Source organism: Rhamphochromis longiceps, linkage group LG3 (assembly GCF_057381845.1).
Source record: "Rhamphochromis longiceps isolate RC_006_pf linkage group LG3, R_longiceps_female_GT1.1, whole genome shotgun sequence".
NCBI classification, from domain to species: Eukaryota; Metazoa; Chordata; class Actinopteri; order Cichliformes; family Cichlidae; genus Rhamphochromis; species Rhamphochromis longiceps.
In genome coordinates, this window is record NC_140559.1 from 60479294 (window position 1) to 60505475 (window position 26182).

General features: G+C 45.8%; 2 protein-coding genes across 3 annotated transcripts in view; one reads left to right on the forward strand and one right to left on the reverse strand.

Annotated features, from left to right (window-relative positions):
- LOC146675501 (protein NLRC3-like) overlaps positions 1 to 13204 on the forward strand; it is a 507908-nt gene extending 494704 nt beyond the window's left edge. The window contains exons 6-8 of one of the 2 annotated variants that reach the window (XM_085400511.1): positions 9663 to 9904; positions 10021 to 11848; positions 13135 to 13204. In XM_085400511.1, coding sequence (XP_085256637.1) covers positions 9663 to 9904; positions 10021 to 11848; positions 13135 to 13162 — 2098 coding nt within the window. In that variant the 3' untranslated portion in view covers positions 13163 to 13204. Of the gene's footprint in view, positions 1 to 9662; positions 9905 to 10020; positions 11849 to 12550; positions 12774 to 13134 lie in introns of those variants that run through there. The other variant, XM_085400512.1, reaches the window with a different exon arrangement.
- On the reverse strand, positions 5893 to 7297 carry LOC146675561 (uncharacterized). Its single transcript, XM_085385715.1, has 7 exons — positions 7225 to 7297; positions 7116 to 7151; positions 6868 to 7038; positions 6615 to 6737; positions 6374 to 6436; positions 6186 to 6287; positions 5893 to 6089 (listed from the first exon to the last, which is right to left on the reverse strand). The coding sequence occupies exons 1-7, from the start codon at positions 7295 to 7297 to the stop codon at positions 5986 to 5988; spliced, it is 672 nt and encodes a 223-aa protein (XP_085241841.1). The 3' UTR covers positions 5893 to 5985.
- Positions 13205 to 26182: the final 12978 nt, after the last annotated feature.

Below are 26182 nucleotides of genomic sequence, written 5' to 3' on the forward strand. Positions count from 1 at the left end.
TTGTTGCTGCACCTGCTGCTGCTGCGCCTCCTCGGGCGGGAGGTGGAAAGTCACCCTACTCTCCTCGTCCCGGCCCTGTTTAGAGAGTGTGAGATATCTCCGCAGCAGAGACTCGTATCTTTTGATTTTTTCATACGAATTTAGTCGCGGATCCTCCAGTATGGCTTTCATCTTTTCGTCCAAATCGTCTTTGGCAGTTTCTCTGACGGTAGGCTCGGTGGGTCGGGTCAGTTTTTTCAACTCGTGAGAGGGAACGAGAATCATTTTTTTAAACATCTCAGCGTTTTTGAAATATTCCTCCCAGCAGGTTCCCCAGAATGGGTACGGCTGCGGACAACAGAGGGAAAAGAAACCCGCCCGTTTGTTTCTTTAAAACTTGACGTTTACGGTTTAAACTCGTTTTCTTGTCGGCCAGCAGCCTGATGATCTTTTTCTGGCGTTTCAGTTTTTGGTATTGAGGAGCGGAAAGAGGTATGTTTCCCTTTAAAAGATTTAAAGCTATCTTGCACAGCGCCTGGAGGAAATCCGGGGAGCTGTGAGCGAGAATGTCTTTGCGTTTCTGCGGCGACGCGTGGTACAGAGCTTGCAGTAAGACTGCGTTTCTTTTTATACGCTGAGACATGGCTACTTGGGTTTAGGCAGGTAAATGACGGGGTACTGCCCCGGAAGCAGACCGGCGCGCACTCTGTAGCGTTCTGGGCACGAGGGAGTGAGATCGAGGATTAAATACCCGTGGGGCTCCTCGGTGGCGTCTTTGAAACTGTCGGAGAAAAATGTTTTTTGTCATGCGCCGTGGTGCGCGGGCACGAAAGGATCCAGGCGCAGACTCCGAGCTAACAAAAAGACACTTTATTAAAACAACGAAAGGCGACCCGGGGAAAGTAGAGAGCAAAACAGAAACTAAAAATCCGGGGAAACAATGACACGAGGAAGCCGGGATCGGGACGGCGGGGGGCTGCAATAGAAAGGGGAGATGATTACTAGGGAGCCAGGAAGCGGGGAGAACATATCAGGACTGAGTTAGAGTAGGGGCTTACGATAGAACGGAACCGTGGGAGCTCGGGAGGGAAGTGTGGCAGTCCGTGGGGGCAGGAAGTCCGTGGAATGGCGAGTGGGCCAGGTGAGCGCCGCGAGATCCAGTTGAGCCGGAGGACAGGCAGGTAGCAGACGCCGAGTAGAAATCTGGACAGAAGTAGGCAGGTTAAACAAAGTTCCAAGCAGAAGAGAATGCACACTTTTCGTGGAAGTCTGGTTACCACTGTGGGGATGACTACGGACTGGCGTGGAGCATCCGTCAGCGCCGGATTAAGTGGATCTCCGTGTAATCACCGGGATGGAGAGCAGGTGTGCTAGTGATGGCCCAGCCCGGGGGTGTGGCTACCCGAGCATCACGCATTCCACAGACCATGACATTTTTTGCGAAGGGAAAATCTGACGGGCCAAATTCTCAATCTGCAGCTTGTCTCTGGGGTTTTTAAACAACACCATATAATTGGAGTTTAAGCTGATGGTGCGGCTGTATTTACCCTGATGGAAAACATTCTGGGTCAGCATCATGACCGAGACGTTTTTATGGTGGCGGTATTGAGTGAAAATTTTAACCACTTCCTGGTGATCCGAGGCCTGAAAGATGACGTCATCCAGCACCACCAGAACGTCTCGGAAATCTTCAAAAGAATCAGGCAGCCCCTCGACAAATTTAATGTTTTTATTGGTCTTTGAAAGCTCCTCGTACATGGGTTGAAAAGAAGTATAAATCCACACAATATTCGCGGGCACAGTATCCATGACGCGTTCACAGTTTTCCAAAACACACTTTACAAAATGAGTTTTCCCACACCCGCTAGGACCCACAACTAGACAGGAAAAAGGCACTTTCAGTCTGTGATCAAAATCAGTTTCCTCCATTCTTTTTTTTAGAAGAAAACAAAAACACTAGTACCCGAAAGGCAGAGTTGTACCGTCTGGAAAGAGACGTCTCTTGTCGTAAACCACGCGAAACTTTTTCTGAAATGTTCTGTTTTTGAGCACAAAGCCTCTCTTATCCCTCTGAATTCCGTTCTGAGGGGTCTGGAGCTCCGCCTCTTTCATACCAGAAAGGTAACTTTCCACCAACCCGCTCATACTGTCGAAATTGACGCGTTCGCAACATTCTCTCGTCTGCGTTATTCCTTTCATTTTTACCACCATTTTCTTTTTGTTTCTGGTCCGGTAGGCGTAACTCTTTGGACCCGCGGAGACAAATTCCTGGATGGTGTCCCCGTCTAATTCGTCCGTGAGATCCCCTAGATAGTTACCCAGCTCTAAAGGTTCCTCCCCCTCTTTCACTACGTAGATCAGAGAGTCGGTGTCGGTGTACAGAACGCTGCGCTGCAATTTTTCTAAATACTCGTAGAGTTTTAGGCGGGCGTAGGCTGTAGTGAAAGCGGCGATAAAAACGTTATTGGTAGCGCCGGGAGGTATCACGCACTGCTCGTTATAGCTCCACTGAATTAAAGCCACTTCCTGTTTTTTGGTCTTTAAAAAAGAGACGTGTTTAAAGACGTACTGTCCTGAAAAGACGTAGTTAAAAAACTGACTCGGCTTTCTGACCAGAGCGGTCTGAGTCATGTTGGCTCTCTGAGCAAACTTTCCCCAGAAACTGTTGAGACACAATTTCGAAACTTGTCTTTTGGCCGGATTCACCTCTATTTTTGACGGGTCTAAACGTATGCCCTGATGCCTGTGGTACTCTTCCACGTATTTGTTCCTCTCATCCTCGTCGCGAGCTTCCGGAGGATAACCGGAGGCTTCCTGTTTGCCTTTGAGAAAAGTGTTAATATAGCCGGCGAAAATATCGCTGCTGCTACTATCAAAGTGCCAGACCTCTGTGATTTTAACCACTCTGTAACCTATTTCTAAGGCTTTGTTAAACTCGACGGTGACCCAGACCCCGGTGAGAGCTCTAGCCTCGTCGTCGTGAAGGCACGGACCGCTTTGTTGATTGGTCTCGGCGCAGGTGCGACAGAGGGAGAATATTAATTTACCTCCGGGGGTTTTGTACGGTAGAACGGGGAAATAGAGCCCGCGCGGCGGGTAAACGGTGGCTCTGATCAGCCCGAAATAACTGCGAGGGTCTGCAAAATTCTCTCTGATGATTTGAGGGTGATGCAGAGGGTAAGTGCGCTTGGCGTTGACGTAAGGGTACAGGGATGTGACGTCTACGTAATACACATTTTCTCCTGGCGAGGCGCTGTAACGCAGTCTCAAGGCCGAAGTGCGGCCTCCGTAAAGCCCCGAGCGAGGAGACAGAGGTTCCGGGACTTCGTAGTTCCGCATAAAATTTATAACCTCCTCGTTCGATTTTTTCATCTCGTTCCATTCGTGCTCCCACAGAGTGACCGTGCGGACTCTGTAAACGTTTCTCAGCTCCCGGAGCCTCGCCTCGGCAGAGGCGTGCAGGTCCCCGTAAGGAGCGCGGGTCAAAGGGCAGATTTCCTCAGGCCTGTAGCATTTTGGACAGCCGTGATAAAAGCATCCCAGAAATTCCCACACCCACTTTTCCCCGTTAATCAGCGCGTATCCGTCGACAAAGTACGGGCCTATTTTTTTCTCTCCGCCGGTTGTGAGAGCGTGTTGAACGGGAATTTTCTGAGAGTGAGCTACCCACTCCAGCCACTGAATGGACGCGTGCGAATAGGCTTTGAACCTGCGCCCGTAGTTGTCGGGCGAGGGGATGGCCAGACTGTTTTCGGGTAGGAAATTGGTGAGAAACACTTTCATGCAGGCTGAAGCTATAGTGACGCAGCTGAAAGGGTCTACTTTAGTTTCGCCTATAAACCCGTCTCTGAACTTTACGCACGCCTCTCTCAGAATATTAACGTCGTTTCGGCAGTAATACAGGGATTCTTTTTCAAAGTTAAACACTCCCCGGGAGGCCTCGCAGTGCCATCGCAAAAACTCTGCCCTTTCGGCTGGTGACATGCGCTCCACCCCGTAATCTGAAGGAGGAGGGTACGGACCCGAGTATTTTAAGCGGTCCCGCGAGCTGAATTTGTGAGGAAAAAATCCCTTGGATTTGTCCTCGAAGCCTAAAGCTTTGGGCATAGCGCTGAGACGCATGGTGAGAAAAGAAAGCGAGTCTATGAATTTGAGAAGGAAATCGGATTCTGTGAAACATATAATTTTACTGCCTTGCATGATGAGAGAGGGCGTCATCCCACCCCCCACCAGGTGACTTAGAATTAAATAGCTGTCAAACCCTTTCGCGTTGTGCGCAACGAACGTGGTCTCTCTATATTTTTTCCTTCTGTATCTTTGGAGAAACTTTTCAACACAGTCTACACCGTAAGCGTGCCACTCTTCTCCTTCTAGAGATTTTGTGCACACTAGGTAAGGGACGTGCGCCCCCTCCCTGTCTGGGAAGGTTTCAAAGTCATAAAAGATTATGGAAGCGTTATCAGAGTTTTCATGTTTCAAAGGTTGGATGTAACACAGGTGTTGATCGTTGTCGGGAGGAAGCTCCGCGCGACAGATTTTACATCTGGCGGCTGTGCACCTGTGCATTCCGCGACGGGAGAGGTGCTTGCAGTCCGGACATTTATACAATTGTTGACAAACGCTGAGGTCTGAACCGGAGTGAATTCTAGGTTGTTTGTGCTTTAAATAACACGCACGTGTGCGACATGATCTGTTACAATCCGTACAGATTACAGAGTCCAGAAAGTGAGAGGGGCATGCGGGGTCAAAACAGAGGTTGCAGCGGTTTTGGCAAAAGTGTTCTTCTCTTTTATAATACCCGCGGTGACATTCGTCGCAAATGTACTGAATTCCTAAAAATGTTTTTAGATTTTTTATCCCGTAATAGTGGTGGTGGAATAAGAATAAGTACAGCGGGTGAGGCGTGTTCGGGTAGTCTGTTTCGATTAATGAAAGAGTTCTGTCCTCGGGCGGGCGGTAAAACACGACGATTTTACGTTTTAGTATTTGTTCGAATTTACCTATGTCTGTGAGAGTTACCTGAGTGCGATCGCTCAACCCCGCTAAACGCTGCAGCTCTCTGCCGCGTTCCAGGGCCTGTTTATCTGTGAAATGAGGTTGAGTGAGGTGAATCAGGTTGATGGCAAAACACAGATTATCGTTTTTGTTTTTTACCACGTACAGACAGCGTCGCTTTTTGACTAGAATTTCATCGTCTAACATTTTGTGAATCTTTTTACGCGGGTCATTACTGCCACCGCCTCTAGGATTTCTAATTACTTGCACAACAATTTCTAGGGGAGAGCCTGCGACGATCGCTCCGTTTGATTGTATCAGCCTGGCTAGCAGGTCCTCAAAAACCGGTACAATGTTTTCAGCGCTTTCGTCATCGACGTTAAAAACAGAGTGATTTCGCGCGTGCTCGCTGATGATCTCCAGTTGAACCCGGTCGTTACGACTAACTTCCGGTCTGACCCTATCCGCTAGATCTACAAAATTATCCCTGACGTTGAGGTAAAATTGAGCGAGGTCGCTCGCTTCATCCGGAGAGGGAATGTTAAATACTCGCCTTATTTCGAAATTATTAAAATGTTCGCGGCGAGTCACCGCATCGTTCTGTACCCGAGATCCTCCTCCTCCTTGTTGATGCTCCGCAGGCCGGTCCTCCTCCTCCTCCTCCTCCCTGGGCTGCTGCTGATGCTGCTGCTCCACCTGCACCTGCTGCTCCCCCTGCTGCCGGTCGTAGAGCTGAAGAGCATTTTCTATCGGCTGCAGAGGGTCAAAGTTCAGTAGACCGGCAAGCCGTTCGTTTTCAATGTTTTGAAGGAGGACCTGCAATGCGTTTTCTAAAGGTTGTAGTGGGTCGTTTGGTGGTGGTGGGGCTATATTGTTTTCTAACGGTGGGGCTAAATGTTCATGGTTTCTGTTTAATTCTGCCACGGCTTCCAACAAAGCCTCAGGAATGCTGTGTTCTTCCGACATGATTTTCTTTATTTCTTAATTCACTGACTTTTACATGCTTTTACTTTACAGGTCCTTGTGTCTGTATATCGATGCAAATGTGCGAACTGTTGCGACGTACATGAAAGCGAGTTTTTCAAGGATTCTCTTCTTATGAAGCATCCGTCGAGCTGTAAGAAAAGACGGACAGAATGTATTTTTTAAACCTTACATTTTTTATAGAGCAGAGAAGTTTAATAGGTTCGATTCATCCCCCCGTCAATTACCTCTCAGTCTTCCGAGAGGAGCTCTCACTCTCCTGATAGGAGCCGATCTGGACGGTTCCTCCTCAGCCTGATTTTCTTCCGTCTGATTTTCTGTATCGGTCTCTGTCGGGGAAAATAAAACAGAAGAGATTTAAGAAAACAAACCTCCTCTTTCCTATTTTTCGAGAATGAAAAAACTTTTTATTTACCTCGCTCCTCCGCGCGATTGTCTGTAGCGGAGGGGGGTTGAATAGGTATATCCGCAATCTCGGCTGCCGAGAAATAAAACAGAAAAGAGAAAGATTTAATAAAAAAAAAAAACAAAAAAAAAAAAACTTTTTAGCTCGCTTTATACCACTCCAAGTCGGGAGGGGCGGTATAGCACACTCGGATTACTCCGCCACATCCTGATATTTATCGAAATGACGGATATTGCATCATATTGTTTACCTTTTGGTTTAAAAGGTATTTTCCTGCAGTTCTCCCGGTATGCGTTGACGAAAATAACGTCGTCGTCTTCTTCTTCTTCTTCTTCTTTTCGCTGCGGCGGGGTCTGTATATTCTCGGTTACCTCTGTCGAGAAATAAAGCAAAACTTTTTTAAAAATCTGCTCCGGGTCGGGAGGGGCGGTATAGCACACTCGGATTACTCCGTCACATCCTGTTATTCAACAAAATGGCTGATAATGCATCATATTGTTTACCTTCGATTTTAAAACTTTTTTCTCCGCGGTTCTCCCGGTATGCGGAGACGAAAATAGTGCCGTCTTCTCTTCCACGCGGCGGCGGCGGAGGTTCTGCGGGGGATATGGCTTCTAATTCGCCGCGGAAAACGGCCGGATTTCTGCTGTTACTCACTGCATTATCGATTGTTTCTGTAAGTATCAGAGCATGGTTAAATCAAGTCTATCTAAACTTATTTAAAAAATGGTATATACTTATTTAAACGTACCGTAGTCCACTTGCGTGAAATCATTGATGTAGAAATCTAAAAGAAAGTAATCAAATTATTGACATCTCTGTTGATATATAATTTAAAGTCGTAAAGAAAAAAAACTTACCGGGGTGAGGTATGAACAGATCCGGCGAGATGGCCCTCTGATCGGCGTCGTTGTTTGAACGGAATGCTGACATAATATTCACGGATTCTTCCTCGCGATTGGTAGAACTGTCACAGATAGCGACTCCCCTTCCGCTTCTTCTCTCATTTTATCCTAGTCTAGCGAAGCATCTGTTTTTCGCATCTTTCTCTTGACAATACCGGTAGTTAGAGTGGGCTGTTTTTTTTCGATTGGCTTCTTGCGAACGCCGTCTGTTTTCCCCCATTCCGCAACGGTAAAATATGGCTTTGAGACGGGTATTTGTTTTACCAAATGGACAATTGCTGTCTGACCTTGTTCTTGCTGTTGACAAAACTCGGCTCATGGTTGACTCTTTCCCACAGAGGGGAATAAACTTATTCGAATATTAGCTTTTTTTCCTCGCTAAGACTAGTTTTATGGGGAGATGTAAGAAACAGGGTTACAAGCAATGATAATATCGGATGTTGACTCCTCAGCGTCATCATTTTCTATCTATTGAGAAAACTTATTGTAAAAAGTAATGAAGAAAAAAACTCCTCCTTGCCCCGCGGGGTGGGTGTGTGTGTGTGTGTGTGTGTGTGTGTGTGTGTGTGTGTGTGTGTGTGTGTGTGTGTGTGTGTGCGCCTTCTGTTTTCTGCAACGGTAAAATACGACTTTGAGACGGATATTTGTTTTACCAAATGGACAATTGCTGTTGACAAAACTCGGCTCATGGTTGACTCTTTCCCACAGAGGGGGGTGCTTTAATAAACTTATTCGAATATGAGCTTTTTTTTCCACTAAGACTAGTTTTATGGGGAGATGTAAGAAACCGGGTTACAAGCAATGATAATATCGGATGTTGACTCCTCAGCGGATCAACATTTTCTATATATTGAGAAAACTTATTGTTAAAGTATTGAAGAAAAAACTCTCTACTTTGGTCTGACAAGGAGCAGGTTGCGTAAAACCTACCTCATATAGATGTTTTAATAATAATAATAATAATAATATTTTTTTGGAGGGCGTGTTATAGGATATAAGCATTGAGAAAAAAAAAACCTGATATCTGCCGTCTCACTCCTCCTTGGCCTGCGGGGTGTGTGTGTGTGTGTGTGTGTGTGTGTGTGTGTGTGTGTGTGGGCCTTCTTGCGAACGCCGTCTGTTTTCTGCAACGGTAAAATACGGCTTTGAGACGGATATTTGTTTTGCCAAATGGACAATTGCTGTTGACAAAACTCTCATGGTTGACTCTTTCCCACAGAGGTGTGTGTGTGTGTGTGTGTGTGTGTGTGTGTGTGTGTGTGTGTGTGTGTGTGTGTGTGTGTGAAACAAGATCGCCTGTCGCTGGTTTGTTTTTTCAGTCTCTTGTAAAAAAAGGACTCTCAAAAGGAAAAGTAGTATTCACTAAGCGATATTTATTCAATTTTTTTTACACATAGGCAGCCTGTAGGTTACAAGCGGATAGAAAGTTCTTCTTTTCATCACAAGCTATGGTGTATCTTAAAGGTTTTTTACAACGTCTGTATTATAGGAAAATAAAATACTATTGAAATCTCTACAGGAAGTCACTCTTTATTTCCATTACAAACGCCGGTGCAGCTTAAGAAAGTAAAATTACATCCGCTCTGTCTCTCTATACATCACAGAATCATCTGCTGCATCACCGCTGTGCTTAGGGAACATGACGCATCAGGTCTGAAAATGACTAGACACTTCCGGAGTATTTCCGGTAGGATCGATGCCTTCCATAGTAAATATGCTGTATTTGAATATGTCATATTCAAAACCTTCTTCTTTGGGAGAGCAGATCTCATCGGACACAGGACCGCTGCGGGGCTGCAGAAGGAAATCCATCTTGTGTCTGTGCCTTAGAAATTGTGATGGACTCCTCTCTCTGCTTTTTTATTCCCCTCCAACAGATGGCGCGCTTCCGGAGGTTTTCCCCCTCCCTCTAAAAACTTTTTTTTTCCCCCAACAACAGATGGCGCGCTTCCGGGGGTTCACCCCTCCTTTCTCGGGGTGCAATTCGTTACGGTTAGCAACAGATGGCGCGCTTCCGGGGTCCGCCCCCCTTTCTCAGGATACGATTCGTCACACGGGGGGTTTCCCACCCCCCTTTCTCCGGATACGATTCGTCACGCGGGGGTTTCCCACGGAGGGGAGGGGCGGGGGGTCAAAAGGTCGTGATTAGGGCCATCAATCACTTCGGATCAAATTTTGTCATAAGCTGTATGGGATTAACTCTCTCAGGAAGTCTGCAGGAAGTGTTGAGTTTGTATTCATCACTCAGTGTTTAATGAGACAGGCAGACAGGAAGAGCAGCTCATTAGTGTTGATGACATCAAAGGAACTGTGAGGAACTGCAGTTTGGTCACATCTGGATGTTTTTCCACTGACAGTATATGTTTTTTAGTGATAAAGAAATGTGTTCACAGAGAGAGGAGGAGGAAGAGGAGTGGTGTTTGTGAGGAGGAGCAGCTGTCCTGCTGTGCTTTGTGTCAGGACGTCCTGAAGGATCCAGTCTCTACCAGCTGTGGACACTGGTTCTGCAGACAGTGCATCTCCTCATACTGGGACCAGTCTGCTTCATCAGGAGACTCCTCCTGTCCCCAGTGTGGAGAAAGATCCAGAAGCAGAGCTGGACTGCAGACAGCCAGTCAGAGCAGCTGTGTACAAAGTAAGACTGAACATCTGTCTGCTGATGGACTCATTTCTGAAAACTGGACTTCTTGTGTTGTTCAGACATTGAAGAGTTTTCTTTCTCTTTAGTCTCATTGTTTTTCTTTCTTTCAGCAGATGTTGGTCTGCAGGAGGTTTTAGATGAACATAAGATCAGTCTGAGGAGGAGATGTGAACGTGTGACTGAAGGAAGTGATGAAACAGGAAGTAGAACCCTCCTCAACACCATCTACACTGAGCTCTACATCACAGAGGGACAGAGTGAAGAGGTTCATACCCAACATGAGGTGAGGCAGCTGGAGACAGCTTCCAAGATGGACGCCCTCCATGACGCTCCAATCAGGTGCCAGGACATCTTTAAAGCCTTACCTGACCAACAGAGACCCATCAGAGTGGTTCTGACCAACGGCGTGGCTGGTGTTGGAAAAACCTTCTCAGTGCAGAAGTTCACTCTGGACTGGGCAGAGGGCTTGGAGAACCAACATGTCAGTGTGGTGGTTCTGCTTTCATTCAGGGAGCTGAACCTGATCAGAGATGAGCAGTACAGTCTTCTGGAGCTGCTCCATGTTTTCCATCCAACATTACAGAAGGTCACAGCAGAGAAGCTGGCTGTCTCTCAGCTTTTGTTCATCTTTGACGGCCTGGATGAAAGCAGACTTTCATTGGATTTCACCAACAGGAAGCTGCTGTCTGATGTCACACAGAAGTCATCAGTCAGCCAGCTGCTGACAAACCTCATCCAGGGGAATCTGCTTCCCTCGGCTCTCGTCTGGATAACTTCCCGACCTGCAGCAGCCAATCAGATCCCTCCTACATGTGTTGACAGGCTAACAGAAGTACGAGGCTTCACTGACGCCCAGAAGGAGGAGTACTTCAGGAGGAGATTCAGTGATGAAGAGCTGTCCAGCAGAATCATCTCCCACATGAAGACATCCAGGAGCCTCCACATCATGTGTAGAATCCCAGTCTTCTGCTGGATCACTGCTACAGTTCTGGAGCACATGTTGACTACAGAGCAGAGAGGAGAGCTGCCCAAGACCCTGACTGACATGTACTCACACTTCCTGCTGGTTCAGACAAAGAGGAAGAAGAACAAGTACCATGAGGGACGTGAGACGAGTCCACAGGAGCTGACGAAGGCTGACAGGGAAGTTCTTCTGAAGCTGGGGAGGCTGGCGTTTGAACATCTGGAGAAAGGAAACATCATGTTCTACCAAGAAGACCTGGAGCAGTGTGGTCTGGATGTGACAGAGGCCTCGGTGTACTCAGGAGTTTGTACAGAGATCTTCAAAAGAGAGTGTGTGATCTTCCAGAAACCAGTCTACTGCTTTGTTCATCTGAGCATTCAGGAGTTTCTGGCTGCAGTCTACATGTTCCACTGTCACACCAACAGGAAGACAGAGGTGCTGAAGATGTTTCTAAAATCAGAATCTTTAATCAGGAGGATTTTCAGTGTTTTTGATAACAAAGATCTCCAATCACTTGATGTATTTATGAGCAGAGCCATGGAGAAATCCCTCCAGAGTAAAAATGGCCACCTGGACCTGTTTGTTCGCTTCCTTCATGGCCTCTGTCTGGAGTCCAACCAGAGACTCTTAGTAGGTCTGCTGGGTCAGACAGAGATCAGTCCAGGAACCATCCAGAGAGTCATCAACAACCTGAAGAAGATGAACAGTGATAAAATCTCTCCTGACAGAAGCATCAACATCTTCCACTGTCTGATGGAGATGAACCACCTCTCATTATTTCAGGAGATCCAAGAGTTCCTGAAGTCAGAGAACAGATCAGAGAAGAAACTCTCTGAGATCCAGTGCTCAGCTCTGGCCTTCATGCTGCAGATGTCAGAGGAGGTTCTGGATGAGTTGGACCTGCAGAAGTACAACACATCAGAGCGGGGACGACAGAGACTGATTCCAGCTGTGAGGAACTGCAGAAAGGCTGGGTGAGTCCAGATGTGATCACTAACATCATTGATCAGCGTAGGTTAGTAGTTTAATGTTGAAAATAAAATCAGATTGTAAGCACAAAGTGTTTGTGTTCGTACGCTGCAACCTTCCACACCATTCCTTTATTGTACAGACTCAGCAGCAGCTCCATGGATCCCAAATCCAAGAGTGGAGAACAGATTTGAAGTGTGTCACATCCATGCAGTCACAGCTGTTTCCACCATGTTTCCACTGATATTGATCCTGTTCAATGACACGTTTCATATCAGTGAATATGTTCTTTAGGACGTCCACTGACATGTTTAAGTGTCCTGCTGGAAATCACTCAAATCATCCATGAAATCCATGAAAAATCCTTTTAGTGTTTCTAACTTCACCCTCTGTCCTCTCTCTCTCTCCATCCTCCTCACTGCTTCTTTCACTGATAATCACACAAACATCGTATTCAGCTACAAAATAACACAATAATATCATCTGATGATCATTATTATAAGAGCAGGATCCATATTTGATATCAGAGTAACACACTGCTTGGTTATGTGCAGTCATCATCAGTGACTGTGGGTCAAACAGAAGCTCTCTGATTGGTTGCTGACCTTGGTCACCTGTCCACTCTCACCTGTTTGTGTTTGCTCTCTCTTTGCTGTCTCCATCCTCTCTCTCCTTTCTCTCCCTCTCTGTCTTTGTACGTCACTCAGGTCCAATGGAAACAGTGACATTTACAAACCAATCAAAGACAAACTGATCCATGTCAGGTTATAACAATATTCAAAGTGAATACAGGCTGCTGCTGGACACAGACAGGTAACATCATTTTGACTTGCTGTCACCTGGATCTGGACTCATAAACACTGAAGCCCTGAACAGGAATACAAATCATTTTCTGCCAACTAGCGACACAGCAGCAGATAATGGCTCAGAAAGCTCAAATGAGCCAATCATTTCTGTGTTTAGTTCCCCTGAAATCAGATCTGATATCAGCAGCTCTGAGTTCATTCATCATTATTGTCCAGTGATGAGATTTCTGCTCCGTTTGGTAACAGTCAGCAGGTTTTTCCTGCGTGTGGACGTGAACAGTCGTACCTGACAGCAGGTAGCAAACAGAGATCATCTTTCCAGCTGGAACTCTTCACTGAGCTGAACTCATTCAAAATGTTCTGGAGTCAAAACAGGAAACAGTCCAAATGTGTGTCTTCACTGTGACTCTGGATCAGATCTCAGTGACAGACTGTGGACATTATGGAAGCCTAAATGTGACACCATCTTCCTCCTTCATCTGCAGATTAAAGCCAAACAAAGATTCTCATTAAAAGTCTGCAGGTCTGAGAGAGACTCAATCGTTGTGTCATGTCAAACACAGTAAGAGGAGCTGAAGCACAGATGTGAAGAGCAGATTCATCAGATTATGACCTCACTCTGTTTTGTCTTCATATACATTCAGTCTGTTGTTTACAATGCAGATTTTCTGCATTTCTTCTTGGCTCTCAGCAAAGGCGGTCATACTTTTCTCCTCTCCTCCTTACCCTTATCTTCTCTGCTTACCCTCTATGTCCTTGTCTTGTCTCGTGTGCATTACTTTCCCTGGAACAGTCTCTCACTGTCGTTCTCTAAAACCTAAAAGAGAATTATGGATTTGATCAACTGGTCTCTGAATGCTATTGACACCCTTTTCTCAACGAGAAGTCTGGGCTCGGGAGAGCCTGAGTGCCCTGGAGGGACTTTCCCTGCCGGATACACGAAGGACGGGTGGAAGAACTGGAGGGTCATGTGCCTGGCGGGAATGTCGATCGAGGACGCTGAAGATATCTATCTATTCAGAACCATGATAACAGGGTTCTTGCTGATCGGAGTTGGCTTAGCCCTGGTTTATCTGAGAAATAAGAGAGCAGAACCGGCTGTTCAATCCCCCCCTAAGGCTGCCCGCTAGAATCGAAGCGATGGGACGAGGCGCGACCTCTCACAACGAACGTAATATGGTTAACACCTTGGAGACGCTTACAGCTGCTGTGAAGGCTCAAAATAACACCATTGAGCGTATGGGGGGATACATCAGAGAGAGGCCTGCTCAAAATGAAACCCTTGAGCGAAAGTTGGAACACATCGCGGAACGGATCACTGCAGTTGTGAGGTCTCAGAATCAAAAGAATGACAACACCACGGAACAGAAGTTTGATACCATCATGGGGAGGCTCGCGGCTCTCCAACGGGAGATTGAGAGGCCAGCGTCAGAGTGTTAAAGAGCAGCCTGAAAATTCTCCTGGGCTGCTTGCATGGAAATTTACAAAATCATCGAAATTGCGAACCCCCATCACGGCGCCAGCTGCAGGCCCAAGGCTGGAGCCAAACAATCACTCCCTGATAGCAACTGTGTTATGGCTGTTCTTCCCATTTCATGCAAGGCCACCTGGGTTGGCTGGTAGACTGTTTACTTAGCCTGGCAGGGCGAAGGACGCTGTCTCAGCTGAACTATGGACACGCATACACATACACTTACACTGATAAGCACTCACTCATCCCCCCTGCCTTTCCAATGCCTTCGATGCTTGTTTCCTGCGAGGGAACACGGCGGGTCTGTGTGCCGCGCTGGAATGGTAGCGCTGTGCAGGGCGGCTGCTGTGTTCGCTTCGGATTACTCCTCACCCCTCACCCAACCCTGTGGCTTGTCATGTCTTCACAATGTTGTGCTGTGGACATTTATGTGCTTTTTGTGCAGAGGAGATTTTTGGTTCCTGTTCTAATACTGTCCTACCATGGAAGCATAGCATGAGTAGGGGTCTCTTTTTTTCCTCTTGTACTTTCCCCATTGTAGTGAACATTTCAATGTTTTTTTCTCTAATGCTACCAATCTCCGACCTGTATCCCCATGTAATGTCTGTGCTATATGTGTAAGGTCGGGGGGGGGGGGGGTCCCATTTCACTGCAGGGCAACCTGCATGTGAAGAATAAAGCTTTGATTGATTGATTGATTGATTGATTGATTGATTGATTGATTGATTGATTGATAATAACATTTTATATTTTCTATCATCACAGAGTCATCAGATTATGACCTCACTCTGTTTTGTCTTCATATACATTCAGTCTGTGTTTATAATGCAGATTTTCTGCTTTTATAATAACACATTTTATATTTTCTATCATCACAGACTGACTGAGTGTGGACTCTCAGAGTCTCACTGTGAAGTTGTGGCCTCAGCTCTGAAGTCCAACCCCTCCCATCTGACACAGCTGGACATGAGTAAAAACTACCAGCTGCAGGATTCAGGTGTGAAGCTTCTGTGTGCTGGACTGGAGAGTCCAAACTGTCGACTGGAGACTCTGAGGTGAGTTCACTGACTGCAGCTGTTGTAGTTTTTCTATATTTCAGGTCTTTGATTGATGTTTGAAACTTTCTTTAGTTCCTAAATGCTCAGGATGTGTCTGAAGACAAATGTGAAGAAGTTTGAGTGCTTTCAGAAATGTTGTCTTTCCAAACGACTGAACAACAGTTTTTCCTTTTGGCTCCAAACAGAAGTGACAGACTTGAGCAGGGTTCATTTAAAGGCTGACAGAAGTGGAGTGGTGACGGGGAGATGTTTGACAGGACAGTGTTTCAGCCTCCACAGGTTCATGTTGTGCTCCATCAGTCAGTGAAGATGAAGTCAGTGCTGATGAGGCTGTAGAGTGTGTGAGGGATGTGAATGAGGATGATGAAGATCTGATGATAGCAGATAAAAACAGGCTGCAGAGACTTTGAGCCATACAGGGCACACAGTGTGTGTACAGAACAGCTGAAATCATTATGGAGGCCTCACTGGGATATGGAAGCATCACAGTACAGCTTCAGTGAAGCTTTAAAGTCTCTGATATGAGATGAGAAATGAAGCAGCCAGAGCTTTTTCATTAGTGGAAATCCACTGTGACTGTGAGCTGCTGCTACAGCCTCCAGATTAGCCAGCAGCTCATCCTGCTCAACATTTTCTCACCAACTTTAATGGAAGTGTGTAAGAGGATTTTTATGAAATACAATATAATCAAGTATGCCTTACATTGATAATCAAGTGTGCCTTATATTCAAGTGTTCATATATTTTCACATAACCAAGCCTATTGTTGAAGAATCACCTAACCAAGTCTATTGTTAAAGGAAAACATGATGCATTCCTTACCTCAGTGTCTGAGATGTTTGACAAACATGATATAATGATGCATTCTTTACTTGGGTGTCTGTGATGTCAGATAAAGCATGATATACTTCTGTATTCTTATCCCAGTGTGTGAAAGATCAGATAAGCTGATCTAATACCTAACCCCTCTTCGACTTCTGTTAAAAAAGGAAGTACTATGTAACCTGCTTTGCCCTATAAATAAAGGAAGCAAGCCTGCATTCGGTGTGTGTGTTCCTCAGAGACACTCACCCGTGCGCACGCTCTTATACACTCTGAGTTTGGTCTGCAGTGTCTTATTTCTCTTGCTTGTGTTTGAACGAATGTCTACCCCTGACAAAGTGTGATGTTTTCAGCTGGAGTGATGGTCAGGGTGGCCTCCCTCTCCTCTTCTTCTCCTCTTCCTCTTTCATTTGTAAAGCCACTTCTGCTGCTTTCATTCATTTGGAAGTCCTGTAGCTGAGTTTGGGAGAGACTAACAGCCTCGGCAGCAGAGGGGAGAAAGGCTGTAACACCACCACTTTACTCTGTTCTACCTGTCACATCATTTTATCAGGAAACAAATATGCTCATGTTTTTACTATGTTTGTCTTGAAGATGTAAGAAGATCACATGGTGCTTTTTATTATTGTGTTGGTTTGTTTGCTGTCTCTTGGATGGAGCCCAGCTGTGCGTGGCCCCTGGGCCTGTGGTCAGAGTGTGTGCTGGATAATCCGGCCCAGGATGAGGCCAAACTGACATGGGATGAAATGTCTGTCACATAATTGAGCTTAGTGTAGTTTCATTTCTGCACAATTTAAAGCAACCAAAACTTTGTTCTGTCTTTTCTATGTTATACTGTAGACTTTCTTTGACACTGTGTCCAAAAGGAGCAGCTTTTACGTTGAAGGGGCGGCGTCTCTGTTTCCTCTTCAGGTTGGATGATGGAAGCAAATGAGTGTGTGATGTTCTTTCAGTGTTGCACTTTGTAGACGCTCCCTGAGCACTGGTCTCACAGCCAGCTGCACATAGAGACCAGTGTTGTTAGTCCAGGTCAGAAGATGACGTGTTGGAATGAAAATGAGCTTGTAGTTTGTCTGCTTTAATAATGTGACTGGAAAAAGGTGTTGGACTTCAAATATGTCCATTTCTTTCACACTTCACCTTTAAAAGTGAAGCCTTGTGGTTCCTGGAAGGAAAAACACGACTTTTTCAAGTCTTTGTCCTGTTTTTATGAGAAATGTACGACTTTAATGTGAAACATTCAGAGTTTTTTCTCTTGTTGTGTTTGTTTGAAGCTGCTTCCTGTTGGCTTCAGCTGTTTGGAGTTTCCATTTTCTAAACTTCTACATTCTGAAGCTTCTTCAGCTCTGAACAGATGATGAAACACTGAATGATTTCAAGCTCACACTTTGTCTAATAAACTTACATCTTTCATTCTTTATACAGATTGATCGACTGTGGTTTGTCAAAGATCAGCTGTGATTATCTGGCAGCACTGAAGTCCAACCCCTCCCATCTGAAAGAGCTGGACCTGAACTGCAACAACAACCTGCAGGATTCAGGAGTGAAGCATCTGTGTGGTTTCCTGGAGAGTCCAGGATGTGGACTTGAAACTCTGAGGTCAGTCAGCATGTTTTAGTTGTGCTGAGATGAATATGATGTGAAAGTTGTGCTGACACTAAACTGCAGACATCAGGCTGATATTATACTGATCCACACTGAGGATCTTCATGGTAAAGTCTGTTTTCTTCTTCTCTGGTTTAGTCCATTGACTGCAGCAGAACAATGTTCACATTTCAAACAGTGAGACTCAACGTATGGCCCGTGGCCCACACGCGGCCTGCCCACCTTTCCTGATTCAGAGAGAGGGGACCCTGATTAACTGTGTAGTGTTCTTCCTCACAGTTCTAAGTATCAGACACAACAATGAATAATCCACAGCTGACTGTCTTTAGCAGGTCAAAGGTCACGGCACACAGCAGACAGTGGGAAATATTATAATTCTGATCATTTATCAGCACATATCCATATGTATAAAAACAAAGCTGACACTGTGAGACTTGATCAGAGGTGTGATCATCACAGCAGAGGCCTTTGTGTCAAAGTCACTGAGGATCAAACAGAAACACATGAAGCAGATTTTCCTGTTCTGGCTTTTTATAGCAGATAACCTTCAAAATATTCTGCAGTCCATCAAAAACTGAAGCAAACCATGAATCAACTTGTGAACATGAGCTGATGCTGCTGAAGTGAAGCAAAGTTACAGAGGTTTGATTACAGACACAGCTGAGAGTTTGTAATCTCTCATCATTTTAAAAGGTTTAAATTTCTTCAGTATTGAACAGCAGAAATGAGGCTTTGTTTTCGGAGGCCGACAGCAGTGAACACAACAGCAGACTGGTGCGTAATAAGCAGTGAATAATGCAGGAAACAGATTTTTGAAGGTAAACTGTTCTTGAAGTACACTGAGAGAGAGAGAGCTGTGCAGGAAGTAAACGTCAAAGTCAGAGAGAATTCATGACGATGTTCATCAAACGTAAAGCGTAGTTTGGATCTTCTTCTGCTGCTGGTTCAGTCAGTTTTGGTTGGAGACAGATGAAACCTGCAGCTTCAGGATCTGTGAGCTGTCCACTTTCAACCCCGACGGCGTGTCCGTGTACGTGCCGTGGAGTGAACGATCCACGCTCTGTGTTTCCATCTTTGTGTGTTTAGCTGCTCTCATTTACTGTTTTATCTGTTTGCTTGTTGTTGAAATACTTTTGGGAGCTTTAACCTGAGATTCTGGCAAAATACATTTATATTAAAAATCGATTCAGGATTGAATGAATCAACATCGCTTTATTCAAATTAAAACCATTTAAATAGGTGTAGCACCCCACCCGTGATACTGGGTCTAAGTCCACTTACCTCAGTTTGGACCCCCTAGGCGGGGTGTTAGGTTCGTTACAGCCTAGATACCACAAAAGGTTCTGGTATAGACAGGAATCAGGGAAACTATCAGTAAACATTTGCCTGCAAGTTAGACTTAACCAGTAGTAAAAGAATCAACCCCAGACAACTCTTTAACTCTTTAACACAAACCAAACGTTTACTGAATGTAAGGGCAGGAAAAAAAAAAGTAATGTACAACACACCCTTTTCTTAACTCAACTCAAATGATATCCAGCTTCATAAACAAACGAAACATGCTGTGTAAATGAAATAATTCTCTTTGAAATTATGTTAAACAACACAAATTATGTTATCACCTCTTGGTAAGTGACTCACTAATATACACTCAAAATATGCTATATAAATCCACTAGATACACAATATTCACACATGGGCCCCACACACACTCACATTCACACTTGTTGCAGGCCTTTTTGCTGCTCACCAGAGGCGGAGCCAGACATTTAAAACACCCGGGGCTTAGGGCTTTTTTTTTGGGGGGGGGGGCGTAGAAATGACTGAAAGATTAATACGCTCTGTTTTGAGTTTTGCTCAAAAAAGAATGACTTCATATAGGGAAAAATATATATCACATGTGCAGGACACCTTAACCCTTGTTCATATTTTTGTTACTCAGCTAGTGTTCATGGGTCTGGTGGACCCGCTAGAGTTTTGGCTTTCCAAATTAACACTATCAAACAATTTTATGTTAAATTACTCAACAGATGTTTACTTCATCCCAATTACAAGCCATATGAACAGCAAACATGGTTAATTTTTTCCCTTTACCTTTGTTAGATCACATTTATGAATTAATATGCTTCTCGTTTTTTTTTTTTTTTTTTTTTTTTTTTTTTATCAAATGTTATAAAACAATCAGTTATAATCAAGTGGAGTGAGTGGAAAGACACAACACATTTACACGTGAAGCAATATGTTTCACAACTAAATGGGATCAGCTGCTCATCAATTGTGACATTAGGCCCAGGGTTGTAAAACAGGGGGAGGTGGTGCACACACTTATCACACACTGTTCTGATGGCAGCTAGCTTGTCTCTCTGCCGTTGAGCTAGTCTGTCATCTCTGTTATCAAAACGGATAATCCTGGAAATTTTGTGGAAGTTTTCCAGAGACATTGATGCACGGAAAGGTTCTTGTCGGTTTCTGCATCCCACAGGGATTCTGTGGATTCCCCTTTGGACCTGAAAACTCCTGCAAGGATAAGAACCCCGAAGTAGGCCTTTGGGGTTCTTAGAATTTGGTCCATCTCCTTCCACCTCTCTCCAAAAACACACCTTCCTTCTAGATTACTGCAATCCAGAAAAATTTTCTGGATGGAATCTGGGATGAAAAGCTCAAATGAAGACTTGATGTCCTGCACATGAGTACCTGTCAGCCGTGTTGGCCCTGGCTTATCACAGTAACAGCTCTGCAGGGTGGCTCATTTCTTGGGCAAGAAGACCATTCAATTTCACCAGTTATTGACATCCATATTTCTTCACTTGCTGTCTGGTGGGCTTGTTCTGGTCCTGAGCTGGCTGCAGATGGGGTACTCGTCTTCGTTTTGTTACTAAATGGTGCTCAAACTCATCCTCTTCTTCAAAGTCACTGTCAGACTCTGAATTTTCAGAAATGTGAAATATTCTGAAACCTCTTTGTCAACATCATCATCCAAAGCCCCTCTCTCTTCCAAAATCAATTGGATGGCCCTCGCAGCAGATAATCTTTTGCCATCTTGATCAGTTGTGATAAAGAACCACACTGGCAAAGTCTTTTTTATAGTATTATGCCCCTAATTTGCAGGTGGGACAGGGTATGAGAAAATAAAATTTGGATCCCTCAAGAAAGAGGGTAAAATGTGTGGGAATGTAAGAGCAGACAACAATGTTGCAACTTTGTGCGGGAGCAGGAGGGGAAGAAAACACTATCAGCAGCACCAGAAAGGAGGAAGACAAAGTGTGGGAACACAGGACCTGCACTTTCAACACTTTTATTAGACCTGGGTCCAGTGGACCCGAACACCTTTTATGTAATGTAAATGCGTGGGGGGAGGTACAGTATGAGGTCATTGAAAATTAGTTCGGATTTATGTTCTTCACAGAAAATAAGCCAAAGCCAATGAATTTCAGGTTGAAAAAAATAATTGTTTAATTTTTCTTTTGAAAAAAACTGAAAACGGGTCTCACAGACCCGAACACCATACAAGGGTTAAACTAGTTTTTTAATTAAGCAGCAAGGCAGAACAAGGTCAGGGCTGTATCAAGACACGAGGACTAAAGACCCAGAACTGATCCAGAATTAAAACAGGACTACAACAGTTCAAAATCAGGACTACTGAGGACTTAACCAAGACAGAACCAGAATCAGAACTAGATGATAGTAGCACTAAAAATCATCATAGACCTGCACTACACTTATTTTTTTAATTCTACCAAAGTCCACTATTTAGATTGAGAAAAGTTTATAAAATTATTTAGCCTTGTTGTGCAAACAAGCCTGCATAACTGTTAGGTGTGGCTGTGTGCAGACAGGAATAGGACCCAAGGTGCAGACTCCGGAGACAGTCGTGAACTCAAAAAGGCTTTAATTTGGTACTCAAAATATAACATAACTGAAAAAACTGAAAACAAACTTAAACTGGAGGAATGACAGAACACACAGCTAGGAAAACGGTAGATCGCGACACGGACACAGAGAAACACAGGGCTTAAATACACAGAGGGAGCAATCAGGGAATGAGTAACAGGAGGGAAACACAGCTGGGGCAAATCAGAACTGACGAGACCAAAGAAGCGTAAACTGAACGCACTGAGATAAGACAGAAACCTTCAAAGTAAAACAGGAAACACATAACACAGACTGAACAAAGACACAGACTCGCACGAACTGTAACAAAGGGAACAGAGACGTGGGACCAGGGCAGACACAGACTGGACATGGGGATATAGCAACTAAGGATACACAGAGACGCGAACTAGACAAGGGGATACAGCTGACAGGGGAGACAGAGCAGCTAGAGAAGACAGAGACATAAACCATAAGACAGAACTCAAAGAAACCAAAAACTAGAAAGTATAAATAATATAATAAACTCAAAAACCCTGGGTCAACGACCCAGGCATCCTAACAGTATCCCCCCCTTAAGGGCTGGCTTCCAGACAGCCCAAACCAAAACATCAAAACAAAAAAAACAAAAACAACCCAACCAGGGTGGGCGGCGGGGGAAACAGGATGGAGGGCTCGAAACAAACCAAACAAGGAGCCAGAAACAACAAAACAAAAAAAACAAAAGTGCAAACACTGGAGCCCGGAAAGCAACAGAACAAAAAACGGGCTCACGACAGGCGCAGGCGGCCAGGAAAAACAGTTCACAAAAAGTTCAGGGGGCCGGCCCAGAGGCTGACGGCACAACAGTCCAAACCCGGGCAGGTCAGGGGGGCGGCCCAGAGGCCGATGGTCCAAGAGCCCAGAAAACAGGTCAGGAGGCCGGCCAGGCGAGAGGCACCGGTGGCGACGGAACAGATCAGGAGGCCGGCCGGGCGGGAGGCACCAGTGGCGGCGTAGTTCAGGGGGCCGTCCATGACGGCGGCGTAGTTCAGAGGGCTGTCCATGACGGCAACGACGTCCAGTCATCGGCCGGACAGGACGTGCAGGACGAGCAGGCCGGACAGGATGTGCAGGCCAGATAGGACGAGCAGGATGAGCAGGCCGGACAGGACGAGCAGGATGAGCAGGCCGGACAGGACGTGCAGGATGAGCAGGCCGGACAGGATGTGCAGGCCGGATGGAACGTGCAGGACAAGCAGGCCGGACGGGACGTGCAGGAACAGACAGATTGGAGACCTCAGGAGCAGACAAAGCTGAACACTCGGAGACTGGACCAGGCGGAGCTGCAGAGGCCGAAGCCGGACCAGGCGAAGCACAGGCTGAGGCCGAAGCTGGACCAGGCGGAGGCGAAGCAGGAACAGAGGTTGAGGCTGAGGCCGGACCAGGCGGAGCTGCAGAGGCTGAGGCCGGACCAGGCGGAGCTGCAGAGGCTGGGGCCGGACCAGGCGGAGCTGCAGAGTCAGGACCAGGCGGAGCTGCAGACTCGGAGGCCGGAAGCCTGCAGTGGCGATGAGGCAGAGTGTGCGTTGTCCTGCGGCAGCGGTGGGGAAGATGTAGTGAGGGAGAGAGCAAGCTCACTAGCCCTGACCTGCTCTCTCCAGGCAGTTATGGTGTTCCCCAACTCAGTGTCCTTAGCAAACTGGCTAAGCCGGGGATTATGCCGAACGATGGCCTCCACCGCGCTCAGCCCCACTGCCATGGTCCTTAAATCCGGGGACTGGGCGATGCGGTCGAGCAGGCTCACCAGCCGCTCCATCTCGCCGTTGAACTCTGAGAAAAAGGAGTCTGCAGGGTCCATGTTCTGGTCGCGATCTTCTGTTAAGTGTGGCTGTGTGCAGACAGGAATAGGACCCAAGGTGCAGACTCCGGAGACAGTCGTGAACTCAAAAAGGCTTTAATTTGGTACTCAAAATATAACATAACTGAAAAAACTGAAAACAAACTTAAACTGGAGGAATGACAGAACACACAGCTAGGAAAACGGTAGATCGCGACACGGACACAGAGAAACACAGGGCTTAAATACACAGAGGGAGCAATCAGGGAATGAGTAACAGGAGGGAAACACAGCTGGGGCAAATCAGAACTGACGAGACCAAAGAAGCGTAAACTGAACACACTGAGATAAGACAGAAACCTTCAAAGTAAAACAGGAAACACATAACACAGACTGAACAAAGACACAGACTCGCACGCACTGTAACAAAGGGAACAGAGACGTGGGACCAGGGCAGACACAGACACTGACTGGACACGGGGATATAGCAACTAAGGATACACAGAGACACGAACTAGACAAGGGGATACAGCTGACAGGGGAGTCAGAGCAGCTAGAGAAGACAGAGACATAAACCATAAGACAGAACTCAAAGAAACCAAAAACTAGAAAGTATAAATAATATAATAAACTCAAAAACCCTGGGTCAACGACCCAGGCATCCTAACAATAACTTAATAAATACAGAATTTGAAAAATAACAAACCTAAAAAGAAACACTAGGTACGAGATACATGAGTACCTATGATACGGTGGTACTTTTGGTAAGCAACCATTTGACTAACATGTGTGTCTCACCTGCTCGTGTTCATCTCTTTTCTGTTCTCGTTCTCCTCTCTCTCCCTCTTTGTGCTGACAATCATCAAATATACAGTTGAAACCAGATATTTACTCTTCAGATAAAAACACTTTTTTAATTGTAACATCAAATCAGACAAAATGTTTATTTTTTTAGATTGATAAATATAAAAACATATTTGTTAACTTTAAGAGTAAAGAGAGAAACTATCTGTATTTCTTAATAGTAAATGGCACCAAATTGTATTCAAAATTGAGCCACACTTATGGATAGTTATGGACACTTATAGCTCCACAGTTCTTTTCCTGGTGTTTTGGTTGATATCTCTTGATTTTCCCATGTCACAGAAACTGTCATGATCCTGGGTCCTTTTGACCCAGCGTTTTGTGTTTTCTCTTCGATTTTGGTTCTGTTTTCCTCTAATTGGTGTTACCCTGTTCCCCCCCGTGTGTTCCTGTTTGTTTGTTTCCTGTTTCCTGTGTGTTCTCTGAGTGTATTTAAGTTGTATTTTCTGTCTTAGTAATTGCTGGTTCGTCTGTGTTGTTTCCCCTCTGTCTCCCTGCGTCTCTCCGTATGTATTTCCCCGGACCTCCCTGCATCTTCGTTTCTGGTTTGTGTTGTTAGTTTACCCAGTTTAGGTTTCAGTTTCATGTTCCCAGTGCCTTGTTGTTTATATTTCTTTCGTTTAATAAATACTCACCTGCACCAGAGCTGCCGCGTCCTGGTCCTACATATTTCCACACGGCTTGCCCCGGCAAACCGTGACAGTACGAACCAGCCACCATGGACCCAGCGGCAGTAAATCCGTCCGAGGAGCTCCGGGACGACGTTACATATAACGTGGAGATTCTCCTCGGGCTGTGGCTTGAGAACCCTCCAGAGGAGCTTCGCCGCGCCGTGGAAAATCGGCTACTACGGCTCTTTTCCGGCCTGCCATGGCTTCTAACTTTGCTTCCTCCGACCGTGCAGGCTTTTCTCCAGCACACACCCCACCTTCTCTCAGCCACTCCTGCCTCGCTGCCCGACTCGCTGGATGTGGTCTTGCCCGGCCCGTCGGAGCCATCTGCGGGGAGGAAACGCTGATCGCGCCGCGGGCGCGCCACCCCACAGCCGGACGTTCAGACTTCTAATTCGCCGGCTGTGGTGAATGAGGACTCTGTGTCTGTTCCAGACTTTGTGACTGTTCATTCAGGGGCTGTGTTTTGTGTGGCGGAGCTGCTTATCGCCTGTGCAGCTACCGGCAGCCCAGTTAGCCGCCCCGCAGACACACTCTGCTCAGTCAGCTCCCCCGCAGCCTCTCTCTTTTTTTTTTTTTTTTTTTTTTTTCACCTGTCCCATTTGGTTCTTTAGCCATCAGAATTGTTGTCTGAAGACCAACAAGGATACCCAATGGATTTACTTTGCCAAATGGATCTTCGTGGCATTGCCGTATTGGTCCATTTGGTCGATCTTTGTTTTTATTATTTATTATATTTTATTTTCAGATGTTACAGACGGGACAGACATCAGTGAGGGATAGGAAAGGGAGAAAGAAAGAGGAAGGAAAGGAAAAACAGAAGGGGAGAGGGACAGTGAGAAAGGGGGGGAGAAAAAAAATAAAAATCTCCTGGATCACCTGTTGAGAGAAGAATAGAAGAAAAAAAAAACAAAAAAAACAAAGCAACATACTAAACACAACACCATCGCATTAATCTAGCTAAGTGTAAACAGCAGTAAATACTAAATATTCAATGTTGTTGTGCAGCACGCAGGACAGATGTGCTTCGAAGTAGTAGCCAAGAAAGGTGTAATTTAAGTCTACGAGCAGTGAACACCCGTGTGCATACCTGTGTGGATCAGCGTGCTTGTATTCCAAAGGTTTCTCCATGTAACGATCTGCTAGGGAGTGTGGGGGGGGGCACAGCCCCGTCCTCCAGGGTATGAAGCAGGTATGGAGGAGATCAAAACTCCAGACATCCAGAGGCCCCCAGAACACAAGAGACCATGGAAAACCAACAGAGGGGCAGCTGCGCCACTGTCCCAGCAAGAGCTGAGGAGAGTCCCAGATGAGGGTTCACTCAGCAGCCGCGGAGCAGAAGCCAGGGGGAGTT